Below are 17,245 nucleotides of genomic sequence, written 5' to 3' on the forward strand. Positions count from 1 at the left end.
TGGTAGCAAGTAAAAATTTTGTCACCATAGAAATCTATCATGGAAAGAGCAAGAAATTACAATAGGCTTTATTTATTTCAGAAGGATAGAATATGTATTTATACAAATTACTTGTAAGAACTAAGGTTCTGTGATTTTTAAACAGTATATCTTAAACTTTGAGTAACAGGTTGACAGTATTCTTGGCAGGGACACGATGGTAGCGCCACAAAGGATTTTTTGGTCCAGTGCCGTTTAGGACTTGTGTCGCAAAATGATTTTTAGGTCCAGTGCCGTTTAGGACTTGTGCCACGAAATGATTTTAAGTCTTGTGCCGCGAAGTGATTTTTAGGACTTGTGCCGAGTTCCTTGTCCTATTACAACGCCAACAATTAAGGACATATTACTGAAACATCCATCAGCAATTTAGTTCATACAATTGTTTTCACGCTTTGATCATACCGATTACTCCACTAAAACAAGGTACAGAGTCTTCTGGACAAAACTCATAATGATAAGCAATCGTTTCATCTACTATTGCTAACTTGAGACATCGTAATAGCAGAAAACTTACCTATTTTCTGCATGGACTTCGTATCTGCCAGGTAACGATATCTTTAGCTGCGGTCTTTCCAATCGTTAAACTATTTATCCAACTGTTCCACTATTTAGCTGTACGAAAAATATGCGTGGAAAAGAGCCATATTGTACCCTTTCTGATAATGATTTACTTTCGGCACATTTCACTAGCACGGCACTTAGGCACCTGTAAGCGGAAACACTACAGTAATAATGAACTGTCGCAGCTATACTGGTGACAGCAGCGTTGCCAGACCGGTCGTAGATTAACAGATCGACCTTCTGTATCAAGAATGTTGATCTGTTAATATAAAACCGGTTTGGCAACGCTGCTGTCACCACTATAGTTGCACCAACGTCGTTATCACTTAGTGCCTAAGCTTACAGGTGACGAAGTGTCGTACTGGTCAAAAATATATCGCATCTTCATTCTTATCTCTTTACTAAAACCGGAAGTGATAGAAATCTACTATCACGTCCGGTTTCAATATTATGAAAATATCACACCCATAAACCAAACTCCGTCACATTGTGTACACTTGGCACTACTACTTGTAAAAAGTTCAGAGAATCCGGACTTAATTCTTCCGATGGGTTTGAAGGTTTTACGGCCCTTTTCATCAGTAAGGTTATATCAGACAGGACCTACTGCTTATGCAGAAAAGTGGCATCCGAATGAATACTCAGATTTTTATCCGAGGCTAACATTTTCACAGGGAATCAAACCGTCTTTTTTCTTCAGTATTTGCTATTTCTACTTAACACGATAAATAAACCAAATAATTTGAAGCAGTTAGAAAAATAAACTGCACTAAGAATTGCGGTAAGTTGGTAGTTGTAACTACGAGGGAGGATCAGAAACTAAGGTTACAAGGCAGATATTTCTGGAGTTTCGTCTGTTATAGAGGAATGAGAAGTGTATGGTAATTTTGCTACTTGGAATTGGCAACTGTGTGAAATTTCAGCTACCCGCAACCTACGACGCAAGTAAGTACAAATGGCGACTCGTTTGGAAAACTGGTCTCGCGAAGAATTCCGCTCAGATATTCGATTTCTGCGGGCGAAACATGTAACCACGGCTGAAATTCACCGGCATCTGACAACACCGGAAATGGCATCATCTCTCTTCACGACAAAACGCGTTGGCGTACAGCCAGAAGACCACCATGCTGTTGAAGCAGTTTCGCTGGAACATCATCGACCACCCTCCCTACAGCCCAGACCTCGTTCCAAGCGACTAGTGCGTGATCCTGCACTTGAAGGAGCACTTAGGAGGTCGTCACTTCGCTTCAGATGAGGAGATGAAACACTTCATGACAACGTGGCAGAACACGCAAGGACAGGATGTTTATCAGGAGGGAATCTCCAAACTCATTCCACGATGCGATAAGTGCCTCAACCGATATGGAGACTTTGTTGAAAAATAGCCTAATGTATGTGCTATCACTTGGCTGTATTGGTTGTATGAAATAATATATACACGTTTCACTGCAGGCTTTGTAACCTTACTTTCTGATCACTCCTCGTAACTATGAGGTTTTCTAGTCGGATTATGGCAGCTTTGTGTATAATATAGGATTGAAGGAAACTCCAATGCTTAATTTCATGTAAACTCAGCATTTCATGTATGTTCTTTTCTCTGTATTTCAGTGGTTGTGCGGGTTTGGTTGCAGCTACAATGGGAACTCCAGCTGATGTTGTGAAAACAAGAGTTATGAATCAACCCACCGATAGCAAAGGAAGGTATGGTAATAACAATTTTAATTGTTTATTTTACTTATTATTTGACTTACGGGTTGAGTCTGCGTTTAACAACATCAAAAGATTCCTGGCTATCATACATAGAATAAATATATATATATATATATATATATATATATATATATATAGTGCGCGCGGAAAGTATTGACGCGACACAAGTGAAAGCTAGAACCACAAATGAAAAGACGCCGAACACAACACAAAATAAAATTTAGTCAGTATTTTGTTAACCTTCTTTCCTCTTGCATGCTTTCAGTCATTCTGGAAGATTGAAGGCGACATTTTGGTGGGTAACAAGTGGTAAATTTTCCCAGACCTCCCTGATGGCAGCTTCCAGCAGAGACAATGTAGAGATGTCCATACCCTGTAAACTTCTCTTTATGATATACCGTAGCTTTTCTGTAGGGTTTTAGTTTGGACTTTGCTCTCAGAAATCTTCAAAAAACGTGTCACAAGCATTTTTAAGCCAAGATACCACACTTTTGGCTGTATGACAAGGAGCATCATCTTGCATAAAAATGACGCTTCACTTTTTGCAAAGGACAATTCCAATGCATCGTTTAATATCTCAAAATAGACAAACTGATTCATAGTCTGCTTTCTAGGGTGGATAACTAATTCTACACCACCATAACCTACAGGAACAACAGACCATGATACTGGCATGGTTTTTACAGATGGACAAATGCACTGAAGAAAGGTGTGATCAGTACTATGAGGATAGTACATTCGTTGGCAACCAGTGCCACTAACAAAAAAAGTGGCTTCATCAATCCACAACACTCAACACTTTTTTTCAGTCATTAACAGTCCAGATACCATATTTATTACAGAAAGCCAGTCTTTTCTTACGATGATTCTCTGCAAGAAGGAGTTTTCGGCGAGCTCTGTAACTTCGTCGCCCTAAGTCGTCATGAATTTTCTACTGCATTGTCTAAAAGGACACATTCCCAAGCAATGCAGGATTGTTTTCATTTAATTCACTAGCTGTTAAAGAAAGTTGCTTCTTCAGCTGCCTTTTCATGATCTTTAGCGTTCTTTGAGACAATTTCCTAGGTCTATAAAACTTTGGTCTTGGGCGGGGCATTTTGACTTCTCCTTAGTCCTTAAAGCGTTTCACCGAACGTTATACTGTTCTCAGCTTCAAACTCGTTTACCTAGAGATATCTTTGGATTTTTTACCAGCATTAAACAGGGCAATCCCCGCATCACTTTCATTCAGGCTTCAACGCGTAGTAAGGCATCTTGTCACAAAGAAATGAGATCACAACACACACATTGCAGCAACAAAATTACACGAAATACCAAGAGCACGTGCACACGTCAAATAATCCCATCGACCCACCAGAACAAGTTGAAAGTTGTTACTACACAGAAAGAAACACTACAGGTGGGTCTTTCCTTCCAGCGAGCGACAATACTTTCCACGGTATCATTAAGGAAATACGCGAATGGTGTGTAAAAACGCGAAAAATATTGACGCTAAGTTTTAGGCGTCAATACTTTCCGCGCGAACTGATATATATATATATATATATATATATATCAGGTTGTCTAAAAGTGTTGAGATTGCAGTTATTATTTGAAAATAAAGTTATGAAGCCATAAATGCACCATTTTTCTATGACCTGCAATTCCGGCAACACCGTAATCGCGTCGGGATAAAATTTCTGCGGTTTCTGGTCAGAAAATTTTGACACGTTTTCATAGGCCTCTTTTGAAACTAACTAAATACCACTCAGGAAGTTTTTCGAAGACCAAAACAAGTTGAAGTCTATATGAGTCTGTGCTAATGTGAAGTCTTATGTTAATGTGAGGAACATTAAATCCAATCGAACTACTTTGAGTTATATCCATCCATGAAAGTATGAGGAAAATGGCCTAAAAATTGCGATATTTGTATCTTTCGCAACTTTGGGATCTTTTTTCTTGTGATCCAATAGACGGGTATATTTAAAAATATTTGCATTACATTCCGCGTCTCTTCTTCTCGTAGAGCTGCTTCGTGGCTAAGCGGTTAGTGTACGTGCCTTTGGCGTGAGAGACCCGGGTTCGAATCCCGGTAGGAGCTCATGTGGTTCGGATTCCACATTAATCAGTAGGTCCACGTCTCATATATAGTCTCACTGCTGAAAGGGACGGTAAACTCAAAAATCAAATCAAAAAGTTTTTCCCCAGTTAGCTGGGGTCAGCTGTCCTCCACCTGTTTCTGTCTTGTGTCATATCCGCTGTGACATCAGACTGCACCATAAGGTTCTTAATGCAATCTCCCCACTCCCCTACCTCGGGCTTGTTTCCCACTCATTTCTATAGCATCTAATTGCTGAGCTATGTATTTCAAAGGTCTTCTTCTTATATGCCCAAACCATCTCAATCTAGTTTCTTGCAGCTTTTCTACTACTGGTCTCACCTTTACTGTTCTCCGGATCACTTCATTCTTAATTTTATCGTTTTGCGTCAATCCACACATCCACATTTTCATCTCATCTTGTCTTCCTCCCTCTTCTCCGTCGTCCAATATTCTGCTACGTATAATAAGGCAGGTCTTACAGCTGTTTTGGGAACTTTTCCTTTGATGCGTTTTGGTACCCTGCGATCACACAACACTCCTGCCGCTTATCTCCATTTCGTTCAATTCTGCTGTTTACATCTTCTTCTATTCCTGCTATTTTCTGCAGAATTGATCCCAGGTACTTGAATGTTTTCGTCATTACCACCTATGGACCTATTTTTAAACATATCCGTCTATGGGGTCACAAGAAAAGTGATCTCGAAGTTGGGAAGGATATAAATATCTCAATTTTGAATCCATTTTTATCGTGCTGTCATGGATGCATATGATTAATCTTTCGATTGGATTCCATGTTCCTCATATAAAAATCGCAATCAGGTTATTCAAATGTGGACACCAGGGGGCGCGGTGGCTCAGTGGTAGAGCGTTCACCTCCGATGCTTAGGGTCCCTGGTTCGATACCAGCTCGCGCCGTGTGGACTTTGTGAGGGACAAACACCGTGCTCGTGGGTTTTCTCGGTGTTCTCCCGTTTCCTCCCACTTTCTTCATTTCACTCATCTCATCATCATTGTCTCCTTTAGCCTAACCGGCATAATCGTGGGACGTAAAACTTGAAGATTTCATTTCAAACGTGGACACTTTTATCATTGGGGTGAGTGGTAGTTCTTTTTCCCCACTCTCCACTCCAGAATATTTTGATTTGTTAAAAGGATACAAAACTTCTGACATCTATTGAATTAGAAGCTTCCAAAACTTTTCGTTTTCGTACAATATTAGTTTATACAAATCAAACCACTCATCCATTGGATTCCGCGTCTCCAAATTGGTAAAGTGCAATTAGAAATTTATCCAAATGTGGGTCTTTTACCATTGCAATCTCTCTCCCGCTGAATACAAAACATTTACTGATACTTTTTTCTTTCTTCTTACAGAGGACTTCGTTATAAATCCTCTGTGGACTGTTTAGTAAAGACTGTTCAAAATGAAGGCTTATTCGCTCTTTATAAAGGATTTTTGCCTGTCTGGATTCGAATGGCTCCTTGGTCTCTAACATTTTGGTTATCCTTTGAGAAGATACGTCACATGCTAGGAGCTACAGCATTTTAGTAAGGTATTTTGGAGCTGCTTTTAAGAATGAAAAAATAGGAGAAAGGTAGTTTTTATTGACGATAAATATAAATGAATATGTACATGTAGTATTTTGTGATACGTAGATAACGTGTATATAAATATATATATATGAAGTGATTATGTTTGCAAAGGAGAATAGTTCTTCATTTCATAGGGAGAGTGTTATTGTTGTTATTATGATTGTTAAATGTGTCATCGACAAATAACTTGATAACTGGCATTCTGTACAAAGGCATTTATTGTTGTAAATGTATATTTTGTAATACAAATATGGCGGTGCATTCTAGTGTAAGATAATGTGGTAACGAGATTTTTCTGTCATGTTTAACCAGAATCTTTTTTAAGTGTGGGTTGCTTGTTTTATATATGTATTAAACACCATATAATCGACTTGACTTATCTATTTTTATGTTCGTTTGTCGCGTGATAAGAGTATAGTACAAAAATTGTATATTCATCTGTTTGGCTTCCTATAAAGAAACTCTCGCATTTAAATTTCACGCGAATAATAGATGCGGGAATTTTAAGAAAATAATGTTACTCAGTAGTTCCATAAATACAACAGAAACATTGACAGTAGGTTACAAGTCTGATGAAAACAGGGTACCAAAATAATTAACGCAATAGACTATTTTTTGTTTCTTTTTCTAAAATTGGAAGTAAATGTAATGTATAAGACATTTCATGTACTTTCTGCGTATGAATCAGAATATATATAATTGATCCCAGTCCTAGTACGGTGTGGTAGTTTTTTAATTATGGGTTCGAGTTCGATCCTCAGTGCGTGCACGTTTGCGACATAGTGGTTCGGACCCCACTTTAAATAATTGGTCCCGTCCTTGGAAATTATTTCAGTGAGGACGTTAATTCAGTATCAAATTTATGAGACCAAATGCGTCTGCTTGCAAGTAGAAAATCCATACCAGTTATATAAGACCGTATATTGTGTACATAAGCATTGCTTTAAATCTCCACAGTGTTATTATTTTATTTGGTTCATTACTGCCTCCTATGACGGTTTCTATAATACAGCTCATAATTTTAATCAATAAATATACGCATGCGTTTTAGGATATTTGTATAAATACATGAAAACAGCTTGTGTGGGTAGTTTCCTCATGGAATAGGTAGCCTAATAATATCCTCGTATATTGGCTATACTGGGGACCGCGGTGGCTCAGTGGTAGTGCATTCACCTCTGGTGCATGGGGTTCTTGGTTCGATCCCAACTCGCGTCAGGTGAGCTTTATGGTGGACAAACATCGTGTAAGTGGGTTTTCTCGGGGTTCTCCCGTGTCCTCCCACTCTCTTCATTTCATTCATTTCTCATCACAGCCGGCATAACTGTGAGACGTAAACCTTTCAAGCTTTCATTTCGTATATTGACTATAGCTAGGCGTACCCAAACACATAGCGATATACGATTCAAATTTCCCGTCTCAGAAGAATAGGATATCATGCATGCATAAATCCAATGTGATTCAATATAGTCATCTTCGAGATTTGATAGGTACAAAGATCTACCGTAGTGATTTCTGAGAATACAAACTATTTCATTGTATGTCACTCATCTTCGCAAAATGTACTTTTTATAAGGGTGTCAGACTTTGGAGTACACAATAAGTGTACAATTATAACCTAAAACATTTTAGGTTCTGTATAGGTGATTCTTGTACTTCTTACGGTATTGTGTTGACTCTTTAAACACAGAATATAGAAATAAATAAATTTAGAAGTATTATTAGCAAGAATCCGCAATTTTGTGGAAAATGTTACGTATATCACGATTTATATCACTTTAAACTGAACTTTTTCTGAATCCCTTTGTCTCGTTATATGAAGAATCTTCTCTCGTATTGCTACAAAGGTAGTAGTAAAACTATTGTAACGGCTGTTGAAGGTAGTAATGAAACACGTGATTGACATCTAAAAAATAAACAAATGATAATCGTTTATTATTCCCTTCTAGACGTGAAGTTCCTGCACAACATCGGTGATTTTTTTTTTTTTTTAAATAATTAATCCGTGAATTAAAACTGGTCTTATTGCTCGCTAAGTGATACTCTTTACTAATCAATGCAAGTGCCAATGTGTTTTCACTGTTGTAAAACACAAAGCACTGTTTTATCAACATAGGACAATATAAAATTTTGTCGGACCAAAAATATGAAAGAAATAAATGAAGTGTGCGTCTTCATACGATAAACGACCTAACTAGTGAAACTTCTCTTGTTCGACTATATTTTGTACATGTTCATATTTAGATACTACAACCTTGTTATAAAGGTCCAATTTGTTTTCTTTTTTCTTACCTGTTTTCGTTCGACTTTTGAAAATAGGAACATTTTAAAAGTATACTGCTTTAAACTACTAGTGTCACAATATGTATTTTATATGTCTCGTACAATTCACAACTTCTTTTTTTATTTCAAAAGTGTTGACTTGGTGTTCAAAGTTCAATTCGGTGCTTCAAATCGCAATTTTTAACTCGTGCTCCTAAATAAGAATTGTTCCTAGCATAAGTACGGTTTCATACATCGACAAGAAATCTGTGTGTTTTACAGAATCAATTGCTTAATTATGCAACGAAACCATTGCTTTCTTTGCAAAGAATGAAAACTGTATTGCGATATTTGCATTAACATCTGTAAAATGGAAGCGCTTATATTTGATTTATTTGTTCGTTATTGTGAAGTATTACTGATCAGGGAACATAAATGTAGAATGAACGAAAAGTATTTTTATTTTGGAAGCAATAAAAAAAATAAGTAAGTTTCTTACTTGCGTAATTGAAAACTGCAAACGCTGATTACTGAAATTAGGAATTTGTGATAAGTAACTTGTAGTACAAGTAATTTTCTTTTTGGACGTACTGAAGTGCAGTTTTGTAAGTGGTGAGACAATGTTATCATGGCTATGTGATGAAGTTTGGGTGATTATCACATTGAATGAATTATTAAAAGATTCCAATTAAATATGGATTGAAAAATTTTAGAGCTACAAACTATCAAAAGAATGAAAAAATAAATAATAATGGAACAAAGCTCGACAATTGTGGAAACTACAAAAAGATCTCTTAGAAGTTACTTACAAGCTAAACGGCGTGACAAACATCTTGGCATTTGAAGTCGGCGCTCCAAGTTCCCTTTAAATGCTGCTAGCAAATGAGAGGCCAGCGGTATTGCCACATTTATTTTGTACACATCCATGTCTATCCCCTATCACCTGATCGCGCTGTAGATTGTCTGCTTACCCATAGCCACACCCCTTTACCACTTGGCAACGTCACGCCAGAGCTTGCGTTTTATTCGTTTAGCTGAAATGCCAAGATATTTGTCACAGGTCTTAGTTTAATATGTTAATAAAAAAAAAGCTGTATTATCTGTATATTTATTGTGTGAGCATTTTCAGGAACTCTTCTGGCTCCTTCGTCAGTCACTATGTACAGAGAAAAAACTACAGCACGGTGGCTCAGTGGTAGAGCGCTTACGTCTGTGCGTGCGGTCCCTGGTTCGATCCCCGGCCAAGTAAGTTTGTGGTAGACAACATCGTGCTCGTGGGTTTTCTCGGAGTGCTCCCGTTTCCTCCCACTTTCTCGTTCCATCAATTCTTCCATAATCATTCACATGCTTTAATCATCGTCTCCCGTAGCCTAAGAGACATAAACGTGGGATGTTAAACTCAAAACTTTCATTTTTCATTTCAAAAGTAAAACGCCAAAGCAAATATTACAGTCAAAATAAAATACACAGATTTTATAGCTTCATTATATGCAAACATATAATCACTGTCTAGAAAGCACTCATAACTAATTTGTGGAAAACGAATATAAAATTCAACTAAAACAAGTGAACAAAGAGAAGCATTTGCGTACCAATAAATGTTTAACAAGAGTATAAGTGCAGTAAGTGTTGTACTTCACTTCCCCGTGTCCAGTTGTTCTGTTAAGAGAGAAGACAAACACCTTTAAAGGTTTATTTTCTCAGAACATCAAAGAGTGATAAATTTCAAGGTAACTTATTTTTTGTAGCAAAATTGTTGATAAATATTCACCAAAAAGAAATAAGAAAAAAAACTTACAAGGTTAATATAAAACTTAATATTATCTCCTGGTAGAAGCTATGGGTTACATATTCATAAAAAATGAATATGTACCTCTGTATTTGTTCCTTCTGTGGAGACACAAAGTAAGCTATTTTTCATAATAAAGTTAATAATTAGGGCGTATGTGCCAGCCATTTTCCTTGTATTTACCCTTTCGAAAAAGCTGTTTCAAAAACGTCTTGTTCTGTTGTGTAGTGCAAATGCTACTCTTAACTATTTTTTATAGTCCAATATGTGTTAATTCAGAAGTCTCACAATTCCAATATAATAGCAAGCCTTTCAACTCCGACCTTTTACTTCTATACGAAGTAGGAATAATTCATTACAGATACTTAAAACATCTCACACCTTCTGCCTTGTTAACATTTGAACAGTTCTTCATCAAGCAGGTACTTTCTGCTTGTATTATTCGTATCTCCTAAACTAAAGAACACCTAAACATAAGGACGACCACAAACGCTACGTTCTATAAACTCATAAAGCCTATATCATTTCTAAGTAAAGAGCACAGTATAACACATTATCAATTGAGAGTATTTACTTTATTAAGACACTTTCTCCCGATGCAGCAGCGATTATGAAGTTTCAATGTCCACCCCGAATCAATCTTTACAGCGTTCACAGCCTTATTGACACGTTCATGCACAAATTTTGTAAATAAAACTCCTAGCCTTCGGTTGGGAATCATTCCAACGTTGGCTTTTCTCTTTTCTCTCTCTTTTTTCTTTCTTTCAAACCGTGATTATTTAGAAAGACTAGGTACCAACTTATTTCTAATTTTACCAGTTGTTACGTGTAAGCCATAATTGTCGAGCTGGGCGGTTAATTTTTATTGTTAATTCGATGTGATAAATCATCTTCCAAAATAATGAATCGTCTTGTGTAATTGATCGCAGTAGTTATATGCTGTATTATTGTGCACTTGTCTTCTAAACCAACGATATGTAATCTCTCCTCAGTCTTCCTCTACCAGTATAGTTAAGATCTACCTCAAAATATTAACTTTCAAGGACAACAGTATGCATTTTTTGTATGCAAGAAAGCTTCCGTGTATAAACAATTAATTATTTTCTTTTTAATTACATAGTATTGATTAATATATATTGAATACGCTTGCAACCATGGAAATAGTTTTTGTTTTCGTCAATGTTAGCATTTTAAAATGTAGTTCCGACTGCCATATATATATATATATATATATATATATATATATATATATATATATATATATATATATATATATATATATATATATATAAAAGAATGGAAATGCTTAGGGAAGCATGGGGTTATTTTCTTGCATTGATGCAAATACCGGGGGAGATGAGGGGGACAGTCCCCCAATCTTGGAACTGGGGGGGCTGCTCCTTCCCCTCCAATAATCCGATTTGAAATGTCTTTTTTGGGAAGAAATGTGATGATTTGTGTCCGACTGCCACAAAGGAAAGTGAAATGAAATTGGTGTCCCTTGGCTTGTTTCATTTTTAAAAGAATCCTATTCTTTTAATATTTCAAACTGAACTTCGTGTCCTGGCGTCACATTAGTCTGTATTAATTCCGCTCCCACTACTTGGACACAAATTGCGATAAGTGGCAGAGGATGATATGTCCCTCTCCTCATTCTGGAAAATTGTCTCACCTGTAGATACGGACACAAATCCCGGGGATTTGGACAGCCCTCCCCCCCATATTGGAACTGGGAAACTCCCCATAATAATCCGATTGGAAAAGTGCTTTTTGGGGATAAGTGTGATGATTTGTGTACTTCATCTACATCGCCTGATATATATATAATATCCAACAAGTTTACTTCAGAAATCAGATTCATCTACCATAATATGAGTATCGTCTCCTTCCCCCGCCCCCCGAATAAGCTTCAAATCTCCCACCTCCCAATGCTAAAGACACACATTGATCCCCTGATCCTCCACAGCATTGTTTATCAACTTCATAAATATTTTGAACATCGCTTAAAAAAGATTATGGGAACGGTCTTAGCCGTCTCCTCCTCCCATTGGTGAAGACAGATTTGCGCCGATGTTTACTTAGATCCTTCGATAGTGCTCATGGTTGTCTATTTAACGCAGTTTCACATGAAGCTTGCACATGGTTTGTTGATTAACGTTCTCGCACGAGATTCATGAGTCTCGGATTCAATCTTGGTTGGAAAGAAACTGAAACTTCAATTGACTAACAAAAGCAATGTGATAACCTCCAGACAAAATACTGAGGAGCAGAGCGTTGCGTGGTTAACTTTAAATTGATACTAATCTAATCAGTTCTTAAAAATTGAGGGTTGTTAACACTTTAAGTGCTTGGCTCTGAAGTGTAGGCTCTCCCAAGAATGCTGGGCTTTTTAGTAATCTTTTAAAAAATTATATCTCAAAATCTAGAATAGCTAAAATAATGCAACATACACCGTTTAAAAGTTTACAACATGCACCTCTTTATTCTGATATATAATATTCTGTATTCCAGTAATATGAGTATTGGAAAGTTCAAAATTTACAACATAAAATTCACAAAAAATAAACATTTGACGAAATATATAACATATACAAGATATATAACATACACATATCTGATATTTCTGTTGCTACAAAGTCTGGATCATTCTCCCAATCGTCCAATAACTCTCCTTCAAACAAATCACCATCACTGTTGCTCAATTCTGCTTCTAAACTGAAGCGTATTGTATCGTCCGATAGGCTCTTTCTCGCCTTTCTGACGGTCAAACAATAAGAACATGGTTTTTGAACCCTGGTGGCAACAAGGTATGAATTAGGATCTTCACGCTATCTATTGACGAAATTCCGAACTACGAAGTCCAAGGGAGATTTCAAAACTGCTAAGTCTATAATAAAGGAGCAAAACCATTGAACTATATTTGAATCAAATCACGTATGAATATGGAATCTGAAGTCTACAGAAGATCAGTTACTTCGTAAAAAATACGGAATTAGCACTCAAAGTGTTAAAGCAACAAACATGATTTCGCATGGACGTAAACATTAGATTGCTACTTTCGCACAGAGTAAACGGTGAATAACTTCCGAAGCGTGAAGGTGAATCTTTAATTCAATAGCTGTACATCTAAAGAATGTTTATATCATGAAACAATTCAGTAAAGCTTAATTATTTTTGTTTACATCTTAAATTCCATTTTGTTGTTGGATTTTGGGCCCAAATTCTTCGATGTATATACATTTAAGTTGAGTGAAAGTTAATTACGATATCTGAAAATGAACTTTGAACGTTAAGTTAACAAATTTGAATGTTGTTGTAAATTTGTGACCAGATATTTATTTATTAACATATAGTTTAAATTTAAATGATTATATATATATATTGTTTTTTAAAGAAAAGAATATTGTTGAATTATAAATGAGATAATGTATGTATTTTGAGTTGTTTTCTTTCTTTTTTTTTTAATAGAAGGTATCACACAATAAAGTTTGTTAATTGTTGTACAATTGTTTTTTTGTTAATATTCCTGTTTTTCTCGAAACTTGTTTGCAAACTAAATATACAGAGTCCGTCAGAAAAATGTATACACTTTTTGTTATCCTGTATTAGGATACTGGCATTGACAATTGTTCTGAAATTTAAGTATGTTGTAGTATGGTTTTTCGCCCAACAGATGTCAGCATTGTTTTCACTTAAAATTGTTGTAGTACGATTTTTCGCTCAACAGATGTCGGTACTGTCAAGCACGGTTAGTGAGATAAGAAAATGGCAGGAGCACGCTTGAGGTTAGAGCAGTGCAAGTACGTTTTGAAATGTTTTTTATCAGATTTGGGAATGCCATCGAAGTGCAGCGTCAGTGGAGAGGGGAGTTTGGTACTGAACCACCAACCTCCCCTAACAATCAAACATATTGTTGATACGTTTGAGGTGTATGGAACGACGAGTGGTTCCTGCAGCTACAGCGATCAATGTATCAATGGAGACCGATGCACATCCCTCTGTAATCTTCTAACGAAGATTCTCGAGCGTCCGAAGGAACGGCCATTTTGAACATTTAATGTTAGCATATGCTTACTTCAAGATTTGTAACACATGTTTGAACAGTAATTAAATGTAATTAAGAAATATAATATATAGATTTTTTTCTTAAACAGTGTATACATTTTTTTCTATCGGACTCTGCATTTCCAGTCTGCCGGGAAAAAAAAGTTTCTTAATTGGTTGTGTTTCTTATTGGAAGGTCTACCTAAAATTGAAGCGCGCTTACTATTCGATTCAACATGCATTGTGATGAGTTATCCGTCCCTTTCATGATAACTTCTTCAAAATTTATCCGGTTTCCGTTAAAATTTGGCATATACACTCTTTGAGCCTTAAGAAATACGCTTGTTGTTTGAAATTGAAATTACAGAATAAAAGGAAATAAAAATCCACTCCACGCTGAGTGTCCATTTACGAAAGCGGGGTGAAAAGTTCTCGCCCTGACAATGAAAGACTGCGAATTTCAGTTCAAAATTGATTTTATTTTTCGACATTATCTATCTTAACTTCAATACACTTGGTCCAGCGTTTCTCCAACATCAGTATTCCTTCCCGCAAGTGAAAGTCTGAAAGGTTGTGAAAATAGTCATCCACGACTTTTTTCAACTTCTTCATTCTATGTGAAGCCAGGGTGTCTGTCGGTCACGAATGTCACGAAATCAGAAAACCGTCATGAAAGTCACGAAATTTAGCTTTTGGGTCACGATTTTTTTAACTGTACAAATGTAAGTACAGATTGGAAAATTTCGTTCTATAAAACGTCAAAATTTACCACCAAAAATGTCTGTGGTCGGCTTTGTACGCTATCAAATCGCAAGCAAAGTACGTTTCTATCGCATGAATGAAAATTCGGCCTAATTCACACCCAAATTTGCTCTTGAAAATCTTAGGAAATTTTATGATTTGGTGAAGAAAAGGTCACGAAAAAGTCACGAAATTTCATTTTGGAATTTTAGTAGACACCCTGGGAGCGCTTCCCAGAAAGAAATTTCTTCAAGTTTGGGAATAGATAGAAGTCCGATGGTGCCAAATTAGGAGAATATGGGGGATTGCCGAGCAAATCGTACCTGGCAGAATAGTTTGAACCGAGTCATTTCTTGTTCGGAAACGGTTGGCTAAGTGGAAAACTCGGACAATACGTATCCCATCATTTTCAAGGACACACTTTTTCAGATAAAAAATTTTGCCCCAGGGTCCCAGACGGGGTCCAACTCAAAATTTTCAAATGACAAGGGGGGTTAAGTAGTACATCGTTTGAAAGCTGTTGTAAAATGAAAGAAAATGCAGCAAGTCTCGACTCTCTACGACAACCCTGTGCAAAATGGCGGAAGGTCAAAATGTAAACAAAAACTTAATTGAAAAGTCCATGGTCACCCCTATAAATCAGAAACGATGAGACAAATGTGAAAATAGAAAAGGAAGTGTGGCATTATTTTCAAAGTACAACAATTTAAGTTAAAAGTCCCAGGGTCCCAGGTAGAGTCCAACTAAAAAGTTTCAAATGGCAAGAGGGGTAAAGTATCTCATCGTTTGCAAGATCTTATTAAATGAAAGTAGATGGAGCAAGTCTCGACTTTCTACGACAACTCTGTCCAAAATTGTGATGGGTCAAAATGTAAACAAAAGCTTAATTGAAAAACTATGGCCACCTTGAATCCAAGATGGCCGCTTAAAACCTATGTCATTCGTAACAGTACAAATCTGAATCTCTATTTTCTCTATTATGTATTTAGAAACAATAGGAAAAGTAAAGAACAATTGAATTTCGATTCACTTCAACTATTATTTCATTCGGTAACAACACATATGTTTTGTTCTTAATGCACGTTCGTCACGGTTCTCTCGACATCATTTACTTGAATATAACGAATATGCGATGAACACACAACTCTGACTTTCTACTTATAGTGTTAAACAAAAGTTGAATATCTTAGGGTATTTTTTTTTTCTAATTTTGTCATACATAGTTCTTGCTGCACCAGTGGGATGGGGGCTCTATTGTAACGTATTCGTGATGTTTACATTTGTATGACATTCGTTGGTTTGATCGCAATACTTCAAGCAATACCAAATATACAAAAAAAAAAAAAAAAATCACTTGCAAGATTGGCGAGTAGTACCAAACCATGTGTAAGTCATTTTAGTACACCGAGCTGCGTCAAACTTTGTTGGTTTGGTCACAGTATTCCAAGAAATAACATATTTATATACGAACTCATTTTTTACGCTGACAGCCATATTGGATTACAGATTATGCTTTTTGATATTTTGTGGATACCTTCTATTAACCATAAACGCAAAAAGCACATTTCGCTTCTCCAACACCAGTGGTGTGAGCTAGGCATGCGTTCGATACATAGTGCGGCATTTTGAACTCAAGATGTCACGTTTTTGAACATTTCGCATATTTTCGTCACCTACTAATCAACATTAATGCCGAAGTTGGTTTTCCTAGCTTCAGCAGTTTGGTATACTTATCCTTTCGATATAGGTTTTAAGCAACCATCTTGGATTCAAGGTGGTCATAGATTTTCAATTAAGCTTTTGTTTACATTTTGACCCGCTGCAATTTTGGACAGGGTTGTCGTAGAAAGTCGAGATGTCTTCCATCTTTCACTTAACAAGAGCATTCAAACGATGTGCTACCTCTCTTGCCGTTTGAAACTTTTTAGTTGGACCCCACCTGGGACCATGTGGGGATCCTGGGACAAGACGTTTTAACTTAAATTGTTGTACTTTGAAAATAATGCCACACTTCCTTTTCTATTTTCACATTTGTCTCACCGTTTCCGATTTATAGGGGTGACCATGGACTTTTCAATTAAGTTTTTGTTTACATTTTGACCTTCCGCCATTTTGCACAGGGTTGTCGTAGAGAGTCGAGACTTGCTGCGTTTTCTTTCATTTTACAACAGCTTTCAAACGATGTGCTACTTAACCCCCCTTGCCATTTGAAAATTTTGAGTTGGACCCTGCGAGGACCCTGGGGCAAACTTTTTTATCTGAAAAAGTGTGTCCTTGGAAATGATGGGATACGTATTGTCCGAGTTTTCCACTTACCCAACCGTTTCCAAACAAAAAATGACTCGGTTCAAACTATTCTGCCAGGTAATTTTTTGTAGTTCTTACATTACAAAATATGTTGTAACTCACGATATTCCGCCCGGTGG

General features: G+C 36.7%; 1 protein-coding gene across 3 annotated transcripts in view; it reads left to right on the top strand.

The window, feature by feature from the left end:
* LOC145664887 (mitochondrial uncoupling protein 4-like) overlaps positions 1 to 6,328 on the top strand; it is a 59,050-nt gene extending 52,722 nt beyond the window's left edge. For all 3 annotated transcript variants that reach the window (XM_081731943.1, XM_081731945.1, XM_081731944.1), the window contains exons 7-8: positions 2,209 to 2,301; positions 5,765 to 6,328. In XM_081731943.1, the coding sequence (XP_081588069.1) occupies positions 2,209 to 2,301; positions 5,765 to 5,939 (268 nt within the window). In that variant the 3' untranslated portion in view covers positions 5,940 to 6,328. The remainder of the gene's footprint in view (positions 1 to 2,208; positions 2,302 to 5,764) is intronic.
* Positions 6,329 to 17,245: the final 10,917 nt, after the last annotated feature.

Source organism: Thermobia domestica, chromosome 11 (assembly GCF_964235325.1).
Source record: "Thermobia domestica chromosome 11, izTheDome1.hap1.1, whole genome shotgun sequence".
In the NCBI taxonomy this organism is placed as follows: Eukaryota; Metazoa; Arthropoda; class Insecta; order Zygentoma; family Lepismatidae; genus Thermobia; species Thermobia domestica.